A 15,230-nucleotide genomic window follows, 5' to 3' on the forward strand; every position below is an offset into this window, starting at 1 on the left:
TTTTTTTCTTTTTTTTTTTTTTTTTTTTTTTTTTTTTTTTTTTGGTTTCCTCCTCTTTCTCCGCCCCCTTTCTGGGAATTTTGTGGGCTGCGGTAACACGACGTGCCAGCTCCAGGGCTTGAGGCATTCCAGAGCAGTGTCTAGTTAATAAGCCTTTAGATTTATTTTGACATACTGGAAGCAGCCTTTTCCGACACCACGTGTCATGGCAGTTTGGAGAAAAGAGGGACAAGGAAGAGCAGGGTTTAAAAGCAGTATCCCAAGTTGTTCTGTGTTTGTTTGGGGGTGGGGTTGGTATTTTTTCCTTGCTCAGCGGCCCACGCTGTTCTGGCTTCCAAGACCTGTGTGATTTTTTTTGGCATGCAAACGCAGAGCCTATATGCCTGTACACAGAGTATTGCATAGTCAGGGTGTGGTGATCTGCAAGAGCAACTTCTTGTTTGAACTGTGCTCAGGTATCAGTAGTTTGTTACACTTAAAAATATATGAACTAAAAGATGTAAAACGTGGAAAAAAAGTAATACTTTTAAATAAATTGTATTCTTTCCTGCAGTAGTGAAAATTAGGTAGGTAGGTATTGCTTAAGTTGTGCCACTGTGCGATAATTGTTGGTAGTATTGTCTCTCCTTTGGAGAAAGTGAAAGTAGTGCATGAAATAGCCCAGAATTTTTACACATTGCAGATACCTCTGCTGAGTTATTGATCTTTTTTTTTTTTTTTGGCAACCAGTTTCCTCAATGTTGTATTTTTTTAGATTGATATAAAACATATGCTAACAGCTGCTTCTGCATTAGACATTTTCTTTCCTAGACTAATGTTTGTTACCTTCAGTCTTTTATATAAAATAGTGATTTTTGGTTTGGGGTTTTGCTTTTTTTTTTTTTTTTGGTTTTTTTTTGTTTCCTTTGAGTGGTTAGATACGTAAGGTAGGTACAGCTTGTAGAAAATCATGTTTCTGATCTTGGAATTGCAGAAATGAGCTCCGTGACCATTTTTTCCTCACAGGTCTGGTTGTAAAGCTTTGCCCTTTAGGGAGACACTCCCAGTTTGAATTCTGGGCAAAGCTGTGCTGCCCCGGAGGTAGTGGCTCTTGGACAGCTGGGAGTGGGGGTAGAGGAGAAACCTCTGTCCCCAGAAAGCAAAGGAACTGTTTTTTCACTGAGTTGGTCTCCAGCCTCTCCACTGTCACCATTCATGACCTTTGTTTCCCCTGAGAGGAGAATGCCTGTGCTCATTAACGCTCTGGGGCTTTGTCCAGAGTCTCCTCTGCCAGAGGAAGGACCTGGCAGGAAGACCGGGAGGGTGGTCGCCTTCAGCACTCCTTGGGAGCTCCTTAAGGCTCAGAAACCCTGCTGGTTTTATGGAAGAAGTCAGGTCCGTGCCTGCCTTTATGCCATGCTCAGTACAAGTGCTGGAACCAACTAGAAAATGCACATTTTTGATCCCCAGGAGAGAAGCCTCTGTGAGGCAGGACAAAACCTCACCAAGGTGGAGATACCATATTTTTTAATTGAACCATAATGCAGTTATTCCTCCAGAGCATGCTGAAGGCTCTCCTGAAGTGATTTGAGTTGAAGCCAATGCTGAAGCAAGAAGTGCCACAATCTGCCTCTTTTTAAGTGGGAATAATAAAACAGTGTTGGAATTTTCTAACATGATCGAAGAATGAAGCCCAACAACACAATCCCACCACCCCCGGTTATGCAGTTTTGTTGCCCTTAGATGATATTTTAACAGCAAAGTTCTGTTGAGATCCCTTGACTTGGTGGTTTTTATTCTCCTGTGTTTTCCATTCATTTTGGTAGCCATGTGTGGGTCAGTTCATACAGCCATTCATGAATAATATTTTCTCTCTATTTTCTCTGCACTCTGGGAGTGAAAAACAATTTCCAGTTCTGAGTGCTGTTCACGTTGGGTATTGCCTGGCTTGATTGTTGCAGTAGAAGTAATCAAGTTCATAACCTCGGAGACCTTTAGCCTCAAGATGAAGTTGTCTTTTACGTAACTTCAGTGTCTTTTTAAAACCCCCTTTAGAGAATACTGGATCTGTTTGTGACTCCCTGGTTCTGTTTGTTACTCCTCCTCTGCATCCCAGCCCTGCTGAGCAGGGTGTTGTGTGACACTGCAGACCAAGTGACACAAATCCTAGCTGAGCTCAGCAGCGCCACGTGGCATGTGGCTGGCACCTAATCTCTTGTTTTCCTGGTGTTTACTTACCAGCCTGCAGTTTGCTGCTGCAGATAACTGTGGAACGTTCTGGTGTTTGAAACAGCACGCAGAAAATGGAAACAGTTTGGCTGGAGAAGTTGCGGCCAAATTCTAAATGTTCACATGAGGTGAAACTGAAAAGAGGATTTTCGAGCTGCCCAGAGAAAAAGGAGAGCTTGGCTGCAGTGACCGGCTCATACATTACTGTAATCCTGTCCTGTGCAGAGTGGGAACCTGAGAAGAGGCTTGACAGGACTGGGGCACTGCTTCTAATATCGGAATATGACTGAATGAAAGTGAAATTTCAGTGCGTGCCAGATTGTAAAATTTACTGTCACAGAAACAGGAAGTTCCCGAGAGGAGGTAATTCAAGACCACGCTTTAAGGAGAAATAAGAATGGGGAGTTTAAAGCTGATTGTTGATTAGTGTAAAAGAAGCAAGGATTGTGCAGCCTGTGATACTGTTTGCAGACACACAGGATGTGAAGGCAGCAGACAAAGTCTGTTACCCTGCTTGGAATGCGCTGACTTTGTTTCCAGATCTCTTCCAATACTGTGGAAGGACATTAAATAGAAATTGCCTTTGTATATAGTAAAGCCTTTAAAGCAGTAAGCCAAGCTGCATACCGGAGCCTTGGCCACAAACTGAACTGAGTATATAAAGGTTCTTGCTGTGTAGATACTGTGTATAACCTGTGATCAGTTAACAAACTCTTTCCTTCTGCTTCCAAAAGAAGAAAACAGGCACAGTGCTTGTCGCCATCAGCTGAGGGATACTCATAAATTTTTGCACAACCCTAACTTCCTGCATGTAAGTGAGCAGAAACTGAAGTGTTGGAAGTTAAAGAAAGAGTTGAATAGTACAAAAATTGCTTAAAGTGAATGGTCATTCCCTGGCCTCAGCTGTGTTTTGTTCCAGCATAAAGCTGTTTCAGAGTCTCAAGAGTTGCTGAAATAAAGAAAAAAACAAACATGCCACTATTGAACCTTATTAAACCTTGGACTTGAATTAGGTTGCTGCAATCCAGATGTCTTCAAACAGACATCTCACCTAAAGGTGGTTTGTCAGTTTCTACGAGGTGTGAAGCCTTGTTCTACACCGTGGTAAATGTAATTCTGATCTTACTGATTTGCTTGATAACATTTCGTTTAGTGTGACCAAATTCAAATGCCAGTAGGTTGTGTCTAAAAACACTGCTTCAAAACCTGCTGCGTTAAATTTGAGTGGTGTGGCAAACCAGCTCTGGCTGATGCATAAAACTCAGTAGTGAGGTCTGGAAGAGTTTCATCTTTGTGCCAGAATGGCAGAAATTTTATTCCAGTGTTCGAAGTAGAAGAAGTCGGTAAGAGTGAGTGGCTCAGTGTTTCCATGATCATCAATAAATTTAGCAGCTCCTGAGGCTGTAAAAGAGTCTTTACAAGCTAATCAGCATCACAATCTCCTGGTTCAAACCAGTTTCTTAAAAAAATCATCGTGTTTTTATTTCATGAGGAAATGGCTGTATTTCCTCTGTGTCTTCTACCATCTCTCAATGATGGTTGATGTTGCTTCTGGGTATGGATTAATGATTGTTGCAAATGCTTATTCTCCATGGTGAGAAAATGGCAGAATAATGAAATTTTAGGGTTATTCTTTTCCACAGTAGTAGCTGCAGGAATTTGAACTATAATGATAGTAATAGATTGTACATATTTTTCAGTTGTATTCACACCAGCTGAGTTGATGAATGCTAAAAGCACAACGAAGCATCTCCAGAGACAGGGTTTCTTCTTCTTGTTTTGTTTTGTTTTTTTTCAAAGACAGGTATTTAAAACCAGGTATATTGATGAATTGAGCTACGGTAGCATGAGTTTAAAAACCAGCCAAAATAACAACTTTGGCAAGGAGTTTTAGATTGAGTTAGAGTATAGTTATGCATAATGTAACTGGAACTGTCCTCCAAGGATTTTTTTTTTCCCTCCACCTGCCCTCAGTGGCTGACAGGAGCAGAAGGCCTTTGTTTGTAACATGCAGTGTTGGTGAGTTTCAGTAAAATAGGAATGAAAGGGGAGTTACAGGCGGGCAAAGTCAGCCATCAGAAATTGCAGCGTAAATCATTTAGAAATCGTTCTCATCACTTCTACAGAGAAACCCATCACAACAGGGCAGCACAAATACCCCAGTGTCTGAGTAATACACAGGTACTGACTAGAAACCTGCATCCTGCTCTTCCATTTCATTAGGTTCTTAATATTAAGCCTCCAAAAAATTAACTGGGAGACTGAAATCTTCAAAAGAATATAATTTTCTTGGTTGTTGTGGGTATTCTTATCCTTCTCTTTAAAAGTTGTTGCTTTTCTTAAAAATGTAATAGCAGAACTGCATGTAAGAGCAGCAGTTGCAAAATAGCAGAATATTTCCAAAATTACTTGGGATGGAAAATGACATAGGAGCACTCAAAGTTGTAATTTTTGAACTTGGCTACTATAGATACTGTAACAATAAAAGATATTTAAAGAGTTACTGTCAGTGCTAAACCTTTTTTCCCATTTTAAGTCACTGTATGCCTTAGATGCTGTGTAGCTTTAAGTACACACGTTTGTATATTTATGTATTTATTTGTACATGTGCACACACACGCCCGTGGTGCCATCCCTGTCCCACCTCCTGTGTGTGTGTCCGGGGGTGGGAGGGCTGTACAGCCCTTGCCACACACCATCAAAGCAAGTGAGAGGTTTAACCTCTTAACAGCTCAAGTGGTATTTCACGCTTCAGCAGAATAACCCATTATTTCTCACAATGGTTCTCTGAAGAGCTTTCACTGCCCACATCTTACAAGCACTGTTAATTAAAGTTCGGTATCAGGGCCATTCATGGAAAGAAGCAGCCACTCACAGTCAGGTTGATTAGGTTTTCCCTTGCATTACACACCCTGTGAGTTAGTGGTTGTGAAATCATAGGTGTTGTGAGCTCTAAGCCTGAGAAGCAGTCCCAGCTCAGCCATGCCTAAGGGGTGTTAGCCCAGAAGAGAATTTGGGTGGCTCTTCAGTCCTCTGTTCCAGACTGAGTTCAGCTACATCAATCAATAAATATTTATACAAGCTCCCCCAAGGGCTGCTAGAGCTAGAGGTGCCTGATTTGTCCAGGTAGCCTTTGCCACAGAGTGACTCTTCTCTCCAGAAGGAAGATCACTGAGATTCTTTATTAAAGGCTGAGTCACTTTCTTCTTTGTTTCCCATTTCTTGGGGCCCTGACCAAAGCATCAGATGCTGACTCACCTTTCTTTTCACTAAGTCATTCATACATCTTACTAATTTTTTCCACCTAAACCTGTCCTCACATCTTTCAATATTCATCTCTGCTATGGTGTGATGGCCAGAATTGTTCCAGCACTTGACCTAGAGAAGCCCAAGCCAAAGAGGTTGGAAGTTGTATTTTACATTTATATTTACATTGTCACAGCAACAGATTACTTTTCCCCAGATTCCTCTTCCCTTGCTTGTTTTTAGCAGGAGCATCTCAGCCTGTTACATTATGGCCTTTACCTGTTTTTGTCAGTATTGCTGCCTGTCTAGCAGGGTTTGGTGGTGTTTGGGGGTTTTGTGTTACTGCCTTCAAGATAACCACCAGTGTCAGAGATCAGGAGCTCTGTTCTATTCAGCTGTCTGAAAGCAAGGTTGTAACCCAGTCTTACAGACCAATTTCCCCATTTTATTCGAGAGAATGTCAACCTCAAGTAGTGAAAAGTTGCAGTGACAATGTGTCCCACTCTGGAGGTTTGTTGCTTTATTCTTGTTGATTCTTATTTATTCTCTTGTCGTCATCTCAGCATTTCTGAATGGGTTGCTTGGTAAGCGTTTGCAGCCTCTCTTCTGGTTTTGAAGGTCTCCACCTGGTGCATTGTGCTCCTTTCTGAGTTTCTGCAATGACCTTCCTCAGTCTGATGAATCTTCCTGATGAACTTCCAGAGTAGTTTCAGTGATTTTTAGTTCTGTGAAACTGAGAGCTCATGGATTTCTTTGCCTTTTGTTGTCTTCTTCCAAAGGGCATCTGCATCCAGTTCTCTGAGCTGTTAAAGTTTTTTATTTTGATGTTTGTCACCATTATTTTCTTCTTCTTCTGCTATTGCACTTTCCATTTTACTTGCAGATTTCTGAGGTACACACAGTAAGAGTAGATCACCAGTTTCTGATAGTTGGTTTTGCTAACCCACTGCTTGGCTTCTGTGACAGTTCTCTTTTAACAGTAGCCTGAATGCTGCCCTGGTAACTGGACAAATGAGTTTCCAAGGGATTCCTTCTCTTACCAAATTAGATTCCAGGTCTCTTCATCAGCCCTTCCTGCAAAGCCGTCCTCTAACTCAAGAGCACCTGAGGTTCTCTGGTCAGCTCCTGCGCAAAGACTGATTGATCCCTGTTAATCACTCCATGCTGCATGTCACCCAGCAGCTCTGCTGGCAGGGGGGGGAATTAACAGGGATTTTAGTCTTTGCTTAATCAGTGCTATCCTGTAACCTCTTCCCTGTCCTTCCAGTCCCTGCTGTGGTGGTCTCGGGACTCTTACACAGGGAGCAGCTCCTGGTGGGCTACCAGTGGTCCTGGATGCCTTGCTGCAGATTTGCCCCCCAGCTCACACAAGAGCTGTGTGTTAGCCATCCCCCAGGCTGGGATCCCTGGCTGCACCTTGCTCACAGGGCACCAGGGCTCGCACAGCACCCTCTACCACCCACGCCTGGTTTCAGGCAGGACCCATGGGGCTGCAGCTGCAGGAGAATGGGAATCAGCACTGATTGCTCTGGTTCTCCCCTCTGGCTCTGCTCTCCAGGGATCCCTGACAGCTCAGAGGACACCCCGCTCTCCATTTGCAGCAGCTCCTGGCTTTCTCTTTCCCAGCCTCCTGGTCTGGTTAAACCCTCACTGTTTGACATCCCAGCCTTCCTGCAAGGGGGTGTTGGGGCTGAGCAGGCCAGGGTGCGAGCAGGGTGTGCCACAGCCACACGGCAGCTCTGTGCCAGGAGGTTTTTGTTGCCCAGTTGCCAGGCAGCACTTTAATATTTACCTCCACACCTGACACACGTCCCTGTGTTGCTTCACGCCTCCTGCACTCCCTCTGTGGGGCTGTGGCAGAAACATCTGGGCACAGCTGGCGGAAGAGCAGGGTCCTGGGGACGGGAGCAGCAGAGCAACGCGAGGTAAGAGGCTGATCCCCAGGGCCAGGCTGGTGGTGACAGGGTGGCACAGTGGTGACCAGACCAGCCAGAGGGCTTGGAGCTCAACAGCCTTGTGGCATTGTCAGTCTGGGAAGCTCAGTGTGGCTGCAGAACCTGCTGGCTGAAGGGCTGGGAGAACAAGGACCCCATTTCTTCCCTTTGTGGGAAAAGAAGAAAAGGGAATACACTTCCTGAGTGGCTTTTTTTGGGGAGACAGTGGGAAATTGTGGGCCTTCATTGTGGAACTTGAGTAGGAAGTGGTGAAAGCGAAGCAGGGCACTCCGTGGTGGTCCCTGTGCTCTTCCCACCTGTCCTGCTTTTCCCCTCTGGCTCCTCAGGGCTTTGTTCCTCTGAGTTAACCCTGAGTGTCCCCAGGGAGGATGGCTTGGTGTCCTCCACAGCCACTGCTCAGCAGCCATGCATTGAGCTGTTTTCTCTTTTCAAACTGCGCCTCTTCCTCCATGGGTACATCCATTCTTCACCTTTTTGCTTCTGGTGGTCACTGCTGTCCTGCTGGACAGGGCAGAAAGAAGCAGCTGGGCTTTTGGGAGGTGTTCATCCCTGCAGGTTGTGGTGCTGCTGCTGTGCTGGGACATGGGGAGAAAAAGAATTTTTCGGTGCATTTTAAGACAGCAGCTTGGTAAGAGTTTTCTGAGGGCTGGAAGGGAGAAAGGCTCAGATAAATGTTTTTATTATTAAACAGACAGGGACTAGGGTGACTAATAAGAAGGTGTAGAACAGATACCTGCTTGTTAGTCATGCTGAAGGAATCCAGATTAATTTCTTGGAGAAGAAAGAAAAGGAGAGGGAGAACTGTTAAAGAGCAAATTAGGAAAAATGCCTTGTTGCCAGCAGATTAGCTGATGGTGGTAGTAGAAGTACGTTAAAAGGTTATTAAAAACGTATGTTCTCTGCCCTGATGTAGGAGACTCTGTATATTCCTGTGTGTGTCTCCACCCATACAAAAGTTCCCATCTTTTAAGTAGTCAATCGGTAGGTCTATGGTCTATTATTTGTTTACTTTTCTGCAGTGTGACAACTATATATATATTTTTTTATATATATATTTTATATATATATATTTATATATATTATATATATAAATCTATGAAAATGTAAAAAAGTTAGTAAGTTGTGCTGCAAATTTAAATGTGACCTATGAATGTGTTACTGTGACAGAGATCACAGGATATCACAGAATCATAGAATACAGCTTTGTGCGTATGCAAAAATACAAAATACACCTTTAAGCAGAGGAGCGTGAAGCAGGAGTAGAGGAGTAGTATTACTTCTTCACAAAGTATTGATGAGACAACTGGAATATTCTGGGCTTTGAAGTTTGATACAGCCACAACAGAAACACACCATGGTGGTTTTGGATTGACGTCCCTGAAGCCAGGAGAACAGAACATGTCCTTTGTAGAGTTCCAGAAAGGTCAGGTGATAACGTAGGAATAGTGGGAGGACATGTGCTGCTTATGTATTAGCTACTCCTTTTTAACACAACATATTTGAGTTTCCTACTTTAGTATTAAATATTTTCTGTAACAAACTAGTAAATCGAAAGGCACAGGTTTTGTTAAAGAATTTTAAAGAGAAGCGTGGACGAATCCTGCAAAGTAAGTACATATGCTTCAGTGTGAGAGCAGGATTTGGGTTTGTCTTGGTACTTGATGAAAAATTTGCTGTGAGTACATGTCAGAGGAGAAAAAATAATGTTTAAAGAAGGTCTGTGGGCATCATCAAACTGTCAGAATTCTGTGTGTATATATTGTCGAAATACAGGCCAGGCAAAAGACCTAAAACAATAACTCTAATTTTCAAAAATAATTTATTCTTTATTCAGCTGGATAACAAGTGAATTCAGATTCTTGATGCTTGCTTAATACTAAGCATGTATAACAAAAGTAAAGTTGTTGGGTTTTTTTCTCTTAGAAGCAGTCTCCTTCTGTGGATGCACCAAAACCACAAATTATGAAGCCATCTGAAACCAGGGTAAGAATTTCAGAAGAAAATCATGCATGTATGAAGATATGGAATTTCCTTTTTAACACTTTGGTACTGAGTAACTTTACCTGTATTTCTTATCTGTAGCTTAGTTTCCTCTTCAAAAGAAAAAAAAAAAAAAACCTAAAAAAATGCTATTCAAAGCACCCAGAGGTTTTTACGACAGCAATAAAAAGAAAATTCATTGCAATGCTTAATTTTAGCTGTCACGTTTTGTGACTTGGGTATAGCTCCCCCCAGTGTGATTGCAGGGTTATTTACCTGGTGATGATTTTTCACATACTCAGCAAATCCAGGAGGAGCTTCAGCTTTCTCTGTATGTGCAGTTGCATCTTCTCGTTAATCTCCTGTGTTTCTCTGTCTGACAGCTCCCTTGCCTTTGCCCTTCATGCTTGTTCTGTCTTGTTTTATGGCTGGGGCTTCCTCAGTGTCAGGGCTGTGTCATCAGTCACGTCCTTTGCTTGTTAGGATAGAGTCATTGTCCTCCGTCACGCCTCTGTTGCCTAACAGGAGTTACCTGTGTTGTTTAAACAAATGATTAATGGTGCCCCCCCCCGCCAGCCTCTTCCATTTTCCACAGTCATAACAGCAAAACCAACAAAAAACTGGATGCCAAAGGAGGCCAGCAGGGACTTGTGTGGTGGTGAAGGCTCAGGCTGCCTGCAACCTGTGTAAATGCCAGTAAAGGGATGCCTGCATGGGGGAGGGGGGGCTCCTGCAGGTGCTCTGGTGCAGGCAGAGCCAGCTCTGCAGGTAAATAGCGCTGCTGGAGGCCCTGCCAGGCAGCTTTTGAGTGTTTTGGCACAGTCAGAGTTGAGGTTTGGTCACCTTCACAGTGATTTTTTTTTTTTCCATTTATCAAATGGGAAGTTTCTTTGCAACAACCTTTTCCTCTTGTGTCTGGTCGTTCTGGCCTGCATCTCCCATCTCTGCATTTGAATTTAGCCATTACATTCCACTCAGCTTTTTGAAACCCTTTTCCTCCATTCACACATACGTCTACGAGCTGAATGGCAATTAAACAAATTTTTAATTTGTGTACAATCATAATTACTCACACATGAAGTCATCTGCCAGCCTCTGGTTTCACCTCCCTGTTGCGTTTGTGGGCAAACTCGTTTGTGTCGTGTTCATTAATGCTGTGGTTCTCCATATGGTCTAACCCAGACAGCTACTGTCTTTCCCTAAATACTTGAAATTTAAAACAACTCTCAGAAGAATGTGGTAAATGAGCCAAAAATAGAGTAGCAGAGGCATTCTTCAGCGCTGTAAGACTGGTAGACACAAATCCCTTTGAAACAGTAGCCTGCATTTGCATGTGTACCATAATTAATGTTTTCTTTTAATGTCTGTTGCATTATTAATGTCTTTTTCCTGCTGGATTAAACAAATCATTTGCATTTTTGACAGTAGACTTCTTTGAAAAGAAGTGAGGTTGCTGAGTCACTTCAATTTCTAGTCCTAAATTTCTTGCAAATTCTTTCCTGATTGCCTGCTGTAACCACATCTCATTTGTCCTTCCTGAGGTCTCTCTAGTGTGCCACTGCTCTTAAACATGCTCTGGACCACTTTTCAGCTTTCAATTCTCTGTGTGTGTATCCTTTGTCTCTCATGAACCTGCAGAGTTGTGCCTCTCTGAGAAAGCCCTGAGTTCACTGTGGCAGAGGAAGGAATGTGGAATTTCTTGTTCTGTGGGCAAAGCACGGTGTTAGGTGGAGAGTTTGGAGGACAAGGGTGTAGAGCCAGCACCCAGTGGATTTTGCAGGGTTGGAGGAAAACAGGGTGCTGCCACTGCCACTGTCCCCGACACGTCCCCTTCAGCTGCCTTCCTTTTGCACGTGTTCGTGCAACCAGGGAACCAATGTAAAAGTATTCTTTTTCATTTCCAGACCATTTTTCAGTCAGTTTAAAATGCCTGCTCTCAGATCCTGGCACAGTGCAGGTGGAAGCAGGCAGTTGAAGGGGAAGTGGAACACCTTTTTCTCCACAGGAATTCAGTGCATGCCACCAGCTGATGCCATGGCTTCAGTCTGTGGCTGCTCACAGCTGACTCTGTTTAAAGGATGGCTGAACAATTCCTCTGAATGGGTGGTCTCATACAAAAATTGTTGGTTTGATTTGCCTGGGGCTTTTTTGGTTGTTTTTTTTTTAATTAGATTTGAGCTTTGTAATTGCTAAAACTGTATTTAAATAGATGTGTCTCTGTGTGTGAGCAGGTGTTTATAATGACGTGTTTTATTGTGGCCTCAGCATGCTTTTGTGTGAAAGTCCTGAATCAAATCCTTGCCCATATGGGTTCATTTCTTCTTAGCACTGCCAAACATAAATTTATAGTATGGGCAATTCTGCACATTTTAAAAGTTACGAAAGAACAGTGAATGATGCATACCTTACACAGAAGGTGCATAAAGTATTCAGTGAAATAATATTTACAGTATAAAAAAGGAGACTTGCAGTTGTTCATAACTGGTTTGGCAGGTTGAGAATTTGTATTCAGTGTTCTGTACAGGTGTTGTTGGGTGTGGGCAGAAGTGCAAGTATATTTTATTGTCCTGCAAAAACAAGGTGTGTTTAGTCTTCTTCTGAAAAGCAGATAAGAAAAACCTGAATTTGTGCTCTGACAGCAGGGTACTTAAAATCCTGAGCAGGCAGTAGTCCCAGAGCAAGAAAAGTCAAACTCTGTGTTTTTTGAACTTCATCCTTGCGCTTCTGTTACATTTTTTTGCATCTTGTTGCTGAAGGACATCCCATGACTGATTGACTCTCTACAATAGATGTTACAGAAAAACCTTACTTTGTCTTAAACACTGGAAAAGTTTAGGATTATCCTTTCATTACAGGATTATTTAGTGTGCAGGTACAAAAATGGATGTGTGTGTCTTTGAGTTAGCAGTAGTCATGTAATAAGGACACACTGGTGGGAGCATATAAAGCATGACTGAACCTGAGAATGACTGTGCTTTAATCAGGTATTAGGCATCACGACAAAATAAAAAGCAGGGAATTTGGGGAGGGCTTGGGAACCTGAGAGGTTAAGTGATGATTTTTTTTAAGAAAGGGTTTTTTTTAAATATCTTTTTCTCACTTGGAGAATTTTTGGTTCTCCCTCTCCATCAGTATTTCCCCACTTGTGTGTGGAGGTGTGTTCTTTACCCTGGTCCACATCTTCGAGACCTTTGCCAGGATTATGCCCAGGCATCTGCATTTAATGTGTGCTCAGGATTTCCCAGCCCAGTGTCTGCAGTTCAGTGTGAGGGTGTGAATACTTGCGTAACAAATGGTAAACAAACTTAGCAAATTTCCCTGTGTGGTCAGCCAGAAAACGGAAGCTGGGTGATTCTAAATGGTAGTGAATGTTTGGCTGAAGTAGCAAGAAAAAATAAGAATAATATGGTGAGGAGGGTGGTTTTTTGTCTTCTTACCAGATATAACTATTTAATTTTTCAGTTTCAGTTCTTACTACTAGAAATTTATTGCTTACTGTACTTTGACTGAGTGAATCACAGGAACTGATTTTGTGGCATGACTGGAGAAGATTTTCATGTGTAAACCCTGGAAGCGCAGTCATGTCGTACTATCCTAGCCAGGTTGTTCAGCTCTGTTTTAAAATATGAGCATTAGGAGGTTACAGAGGAGAGAAAAACACAAATTTTCTGCTGTGTGTAGTATAAGGATATTACCTGAACGTATCCCACCCCACGTATGTCCTGTTGAATCTAAGTAATTAATGTCTTTTCCATCAGGACTGTGTGTATTTTTATAATTACTTACTTTACAATTATAATTATTTTATTAATAAACTAGAGAAAAATAATTCATTAAATAACATTTGAGGTTATTTCAGAAATTGGTAGTGGCAATTTGGGTTTGTTATCAAACTGGTCCCTGTATTTAGCATCTTCTTCCCTTCTCAATCCCCCGTGTGAGGAATGAGTTTGTGTGTGGGCGTTTGCACACCTTTGAGTGCTCTTAAATCATTGGCAGCCTGTGTTAGGATGTTGTGAACTGCAAGATTAGTGTATAGTAGTTAGACTGCATGTGTGCCAGCATGTGTGGACCTGTCTGATATTCTGCTTTACATAATCTGATCCTCTGCAAATAACCATGCATATTAATCTTTGAATAAATGTCATTTATATTTCAGTCCGCAACGACAACCAAAGCAGGATCTGAAAAAAACACCCAGTCAGACAAGGTAAATACCTTTCACCTCTGCAGAGGTGCTGTACTTTGGCCTTTTACTAACTCTGAAAAAAGAGGTTGAACTCCTGGCTATTTCTGTGTCATATGAAACCGGTGTGTGATCTGTGACATACCTGTGCACAAACTCGGGACAGCCCAAGAAATGTCCCATGAACCATCTTTAGATCTGTCTTGTACTTAACTTGGACTAGCATGGATCGTGTTCCATAGCACTGAGTGGTGGAAATGGTAAATTATCTCTGTTTTTTAATTTTTAACAGCCAACAGACTCTCAGAATAAACAGCTGTCTGAAGAGAAGCAAAAGGAACCAAGTGATGTAAGTTGTGTAATTTCTCTCTCTCTCTCGCTTTGAATTTCTTAATTCAGAGGGTTTCTTCTGGTATTTTTCTTCTGTCTTTTGTTTAAAAAAATAGTTTGAAAAAATAAAAAGCCAGCCCTCCGTATCTAGTGATAATCGTTTATCTCTACACAGGGAAAAAACCAAACAACACCTACCGTGACAACAGCTTCCAAACCAAATAACACAGGAAAAGTAACTACAACTCAGGCTGAGCAGCCTCCACCAGCAACCTCCACAGAGACAGCAAAGGTATAACAGAAGCAACAACCAATTTCTATTATTTAAGCCAATTTTTATTATTTTATTGAGGGGATGTTAGGAATCCACATCCAGATGGATTCTTTAGCTGAATATTGTCAAGTGAGACCTTTGGGCCCCCAAAAATCACTATGGAGATATTACCGCTGGCCTGGTTCCTACGGTATATCACCGTGTCCCGCAGCTATAGGGAGGAGGAGGAGAAGAAGATCCAGCAGGCAGGAATTGTGCAGCAAGATTGATTTATTTAATTATTTTACAAACTCTTTTATAGACTTTTTTCTTCATAGTCTAATTGGACAAAGGACCAGCCACCCCTTGGGGGTGATTGGCCAAAATCCTAAAACATCCATTATCAAAATATTTTCTACTATACCATAAACAAGACTTTCCAAGGTTGCAGGTGGCTTGGTTGTTTACATTCCCTGCTACCTCTTCTGTGAGAGAGAAAAGTCTCTCACGGACTTAGAAAAATAACAAGAAGATCCTCACTAACAGCATTTTTGTACCTACAATTCCCCCTTTTTAAAGTGAAGGCATGATGGTAAGCTTATATAAGGTGTCACATTGAGGTAATCACCCACCAACTTGATTTTATGGCAAAAGAGAACATTTTAATATACACATGAATTCTGAGGACACTCCAGCTTGCATGAAAACACAGAGGTCAAAGTATGTGATTAAGCATTCATCGCTGCTTGTGGAAGGACCATCCCAGTCTCTGCTTGTGGAAGGACCATCTGCCTGATGGTTGACATCCTGGTCATCATCCGAAGAGTCATTAGGCTGATGACCTACATTCTGGTCGCCATTTGGATGGTTGGCGTTCTGGTCATCATTGGGAGGTTGCCTGTTCTGCCTCTGGTGCCGCAGGTCAGGGTGAACGCATTTTGAAGGTAGCCACCGTACTCCAGTATGTGTGGAAACGCAAGCATACCCACGACCCCAAACGATAAGCTCATGTGGGCCTTCCCACTGGTTAGTGAGTAAATTCCGTACCCAGACTTTTGCCCGGGGCAGCTGT

General features: G+C 42.4%; 1 protein-coding gene across 9 annotated transcripts in view; it reads left to right on the forward strand.

The window, feature by feature from the left end:
- CAST (calpastatin) overlaps nucleotides 1–15,230 on the forward strand; it is a 61,910-nt gene that overhangs the window by 23,407 nt on the left and 23,273 nt on the right. For 7 of the 9 annotated variants that reach the window (XM_017735346.1, XM_017735347.1, XM_017735348.1 and 4 more), the window contains exons 1-6: nucleotides 7,844–7,981; nucleotides 8,125–8,127; nucleotides 9,333–9,392; nucleotides 13,549–13,599; nucleotides 13,868–13,924; nucleotides 14,081–14,197. In XM_017735346.1, the coding sequence (XP_017590835.1) occupies nucleotides 7,859–7,981; nucleotides 8,125–8,127; nucleotides 9,333–9,392; nucleotides 13,549–13,599; nucleotides 13,868–13,924; nucleotides 14,081–14,197 (411 nt within the window). In that variant the 5' untranslated portion in view covers nucleotides 7,844–7,858. Of the gene's footprint in view, nucleotides 1–7,276; nucleotides 7,380–7,843; nucleotides 7,982–8,124; nucleotides 8,128–9,332; nucleotides 9,393–13,548; nucleotides 13,600–13,867; nucleotides 13,925–14,080; nucleotides 14,198–15,230 lie in introns of those variants that run through there. The other 2 variants (XM_017735355.1, XM_017735351.1) reach the window with 2 other exon arrangements.

This window comes from Corvus brachyrhynchos, unplaced genomic scaffold, assembly GCF_000691975.1.
Source record: "Corvus brachyrhynchos isolate BGI_N302 unplaced genomic scaffold, ASM69197v1 scaffold22, whole genome shotgun sequence".
Lineage (NCBI taxonomy): Eukaryota > Metazoa > Chordata > Aves > Passeriformes > Corvidae > Corvus > Corvus brachyrhynchos.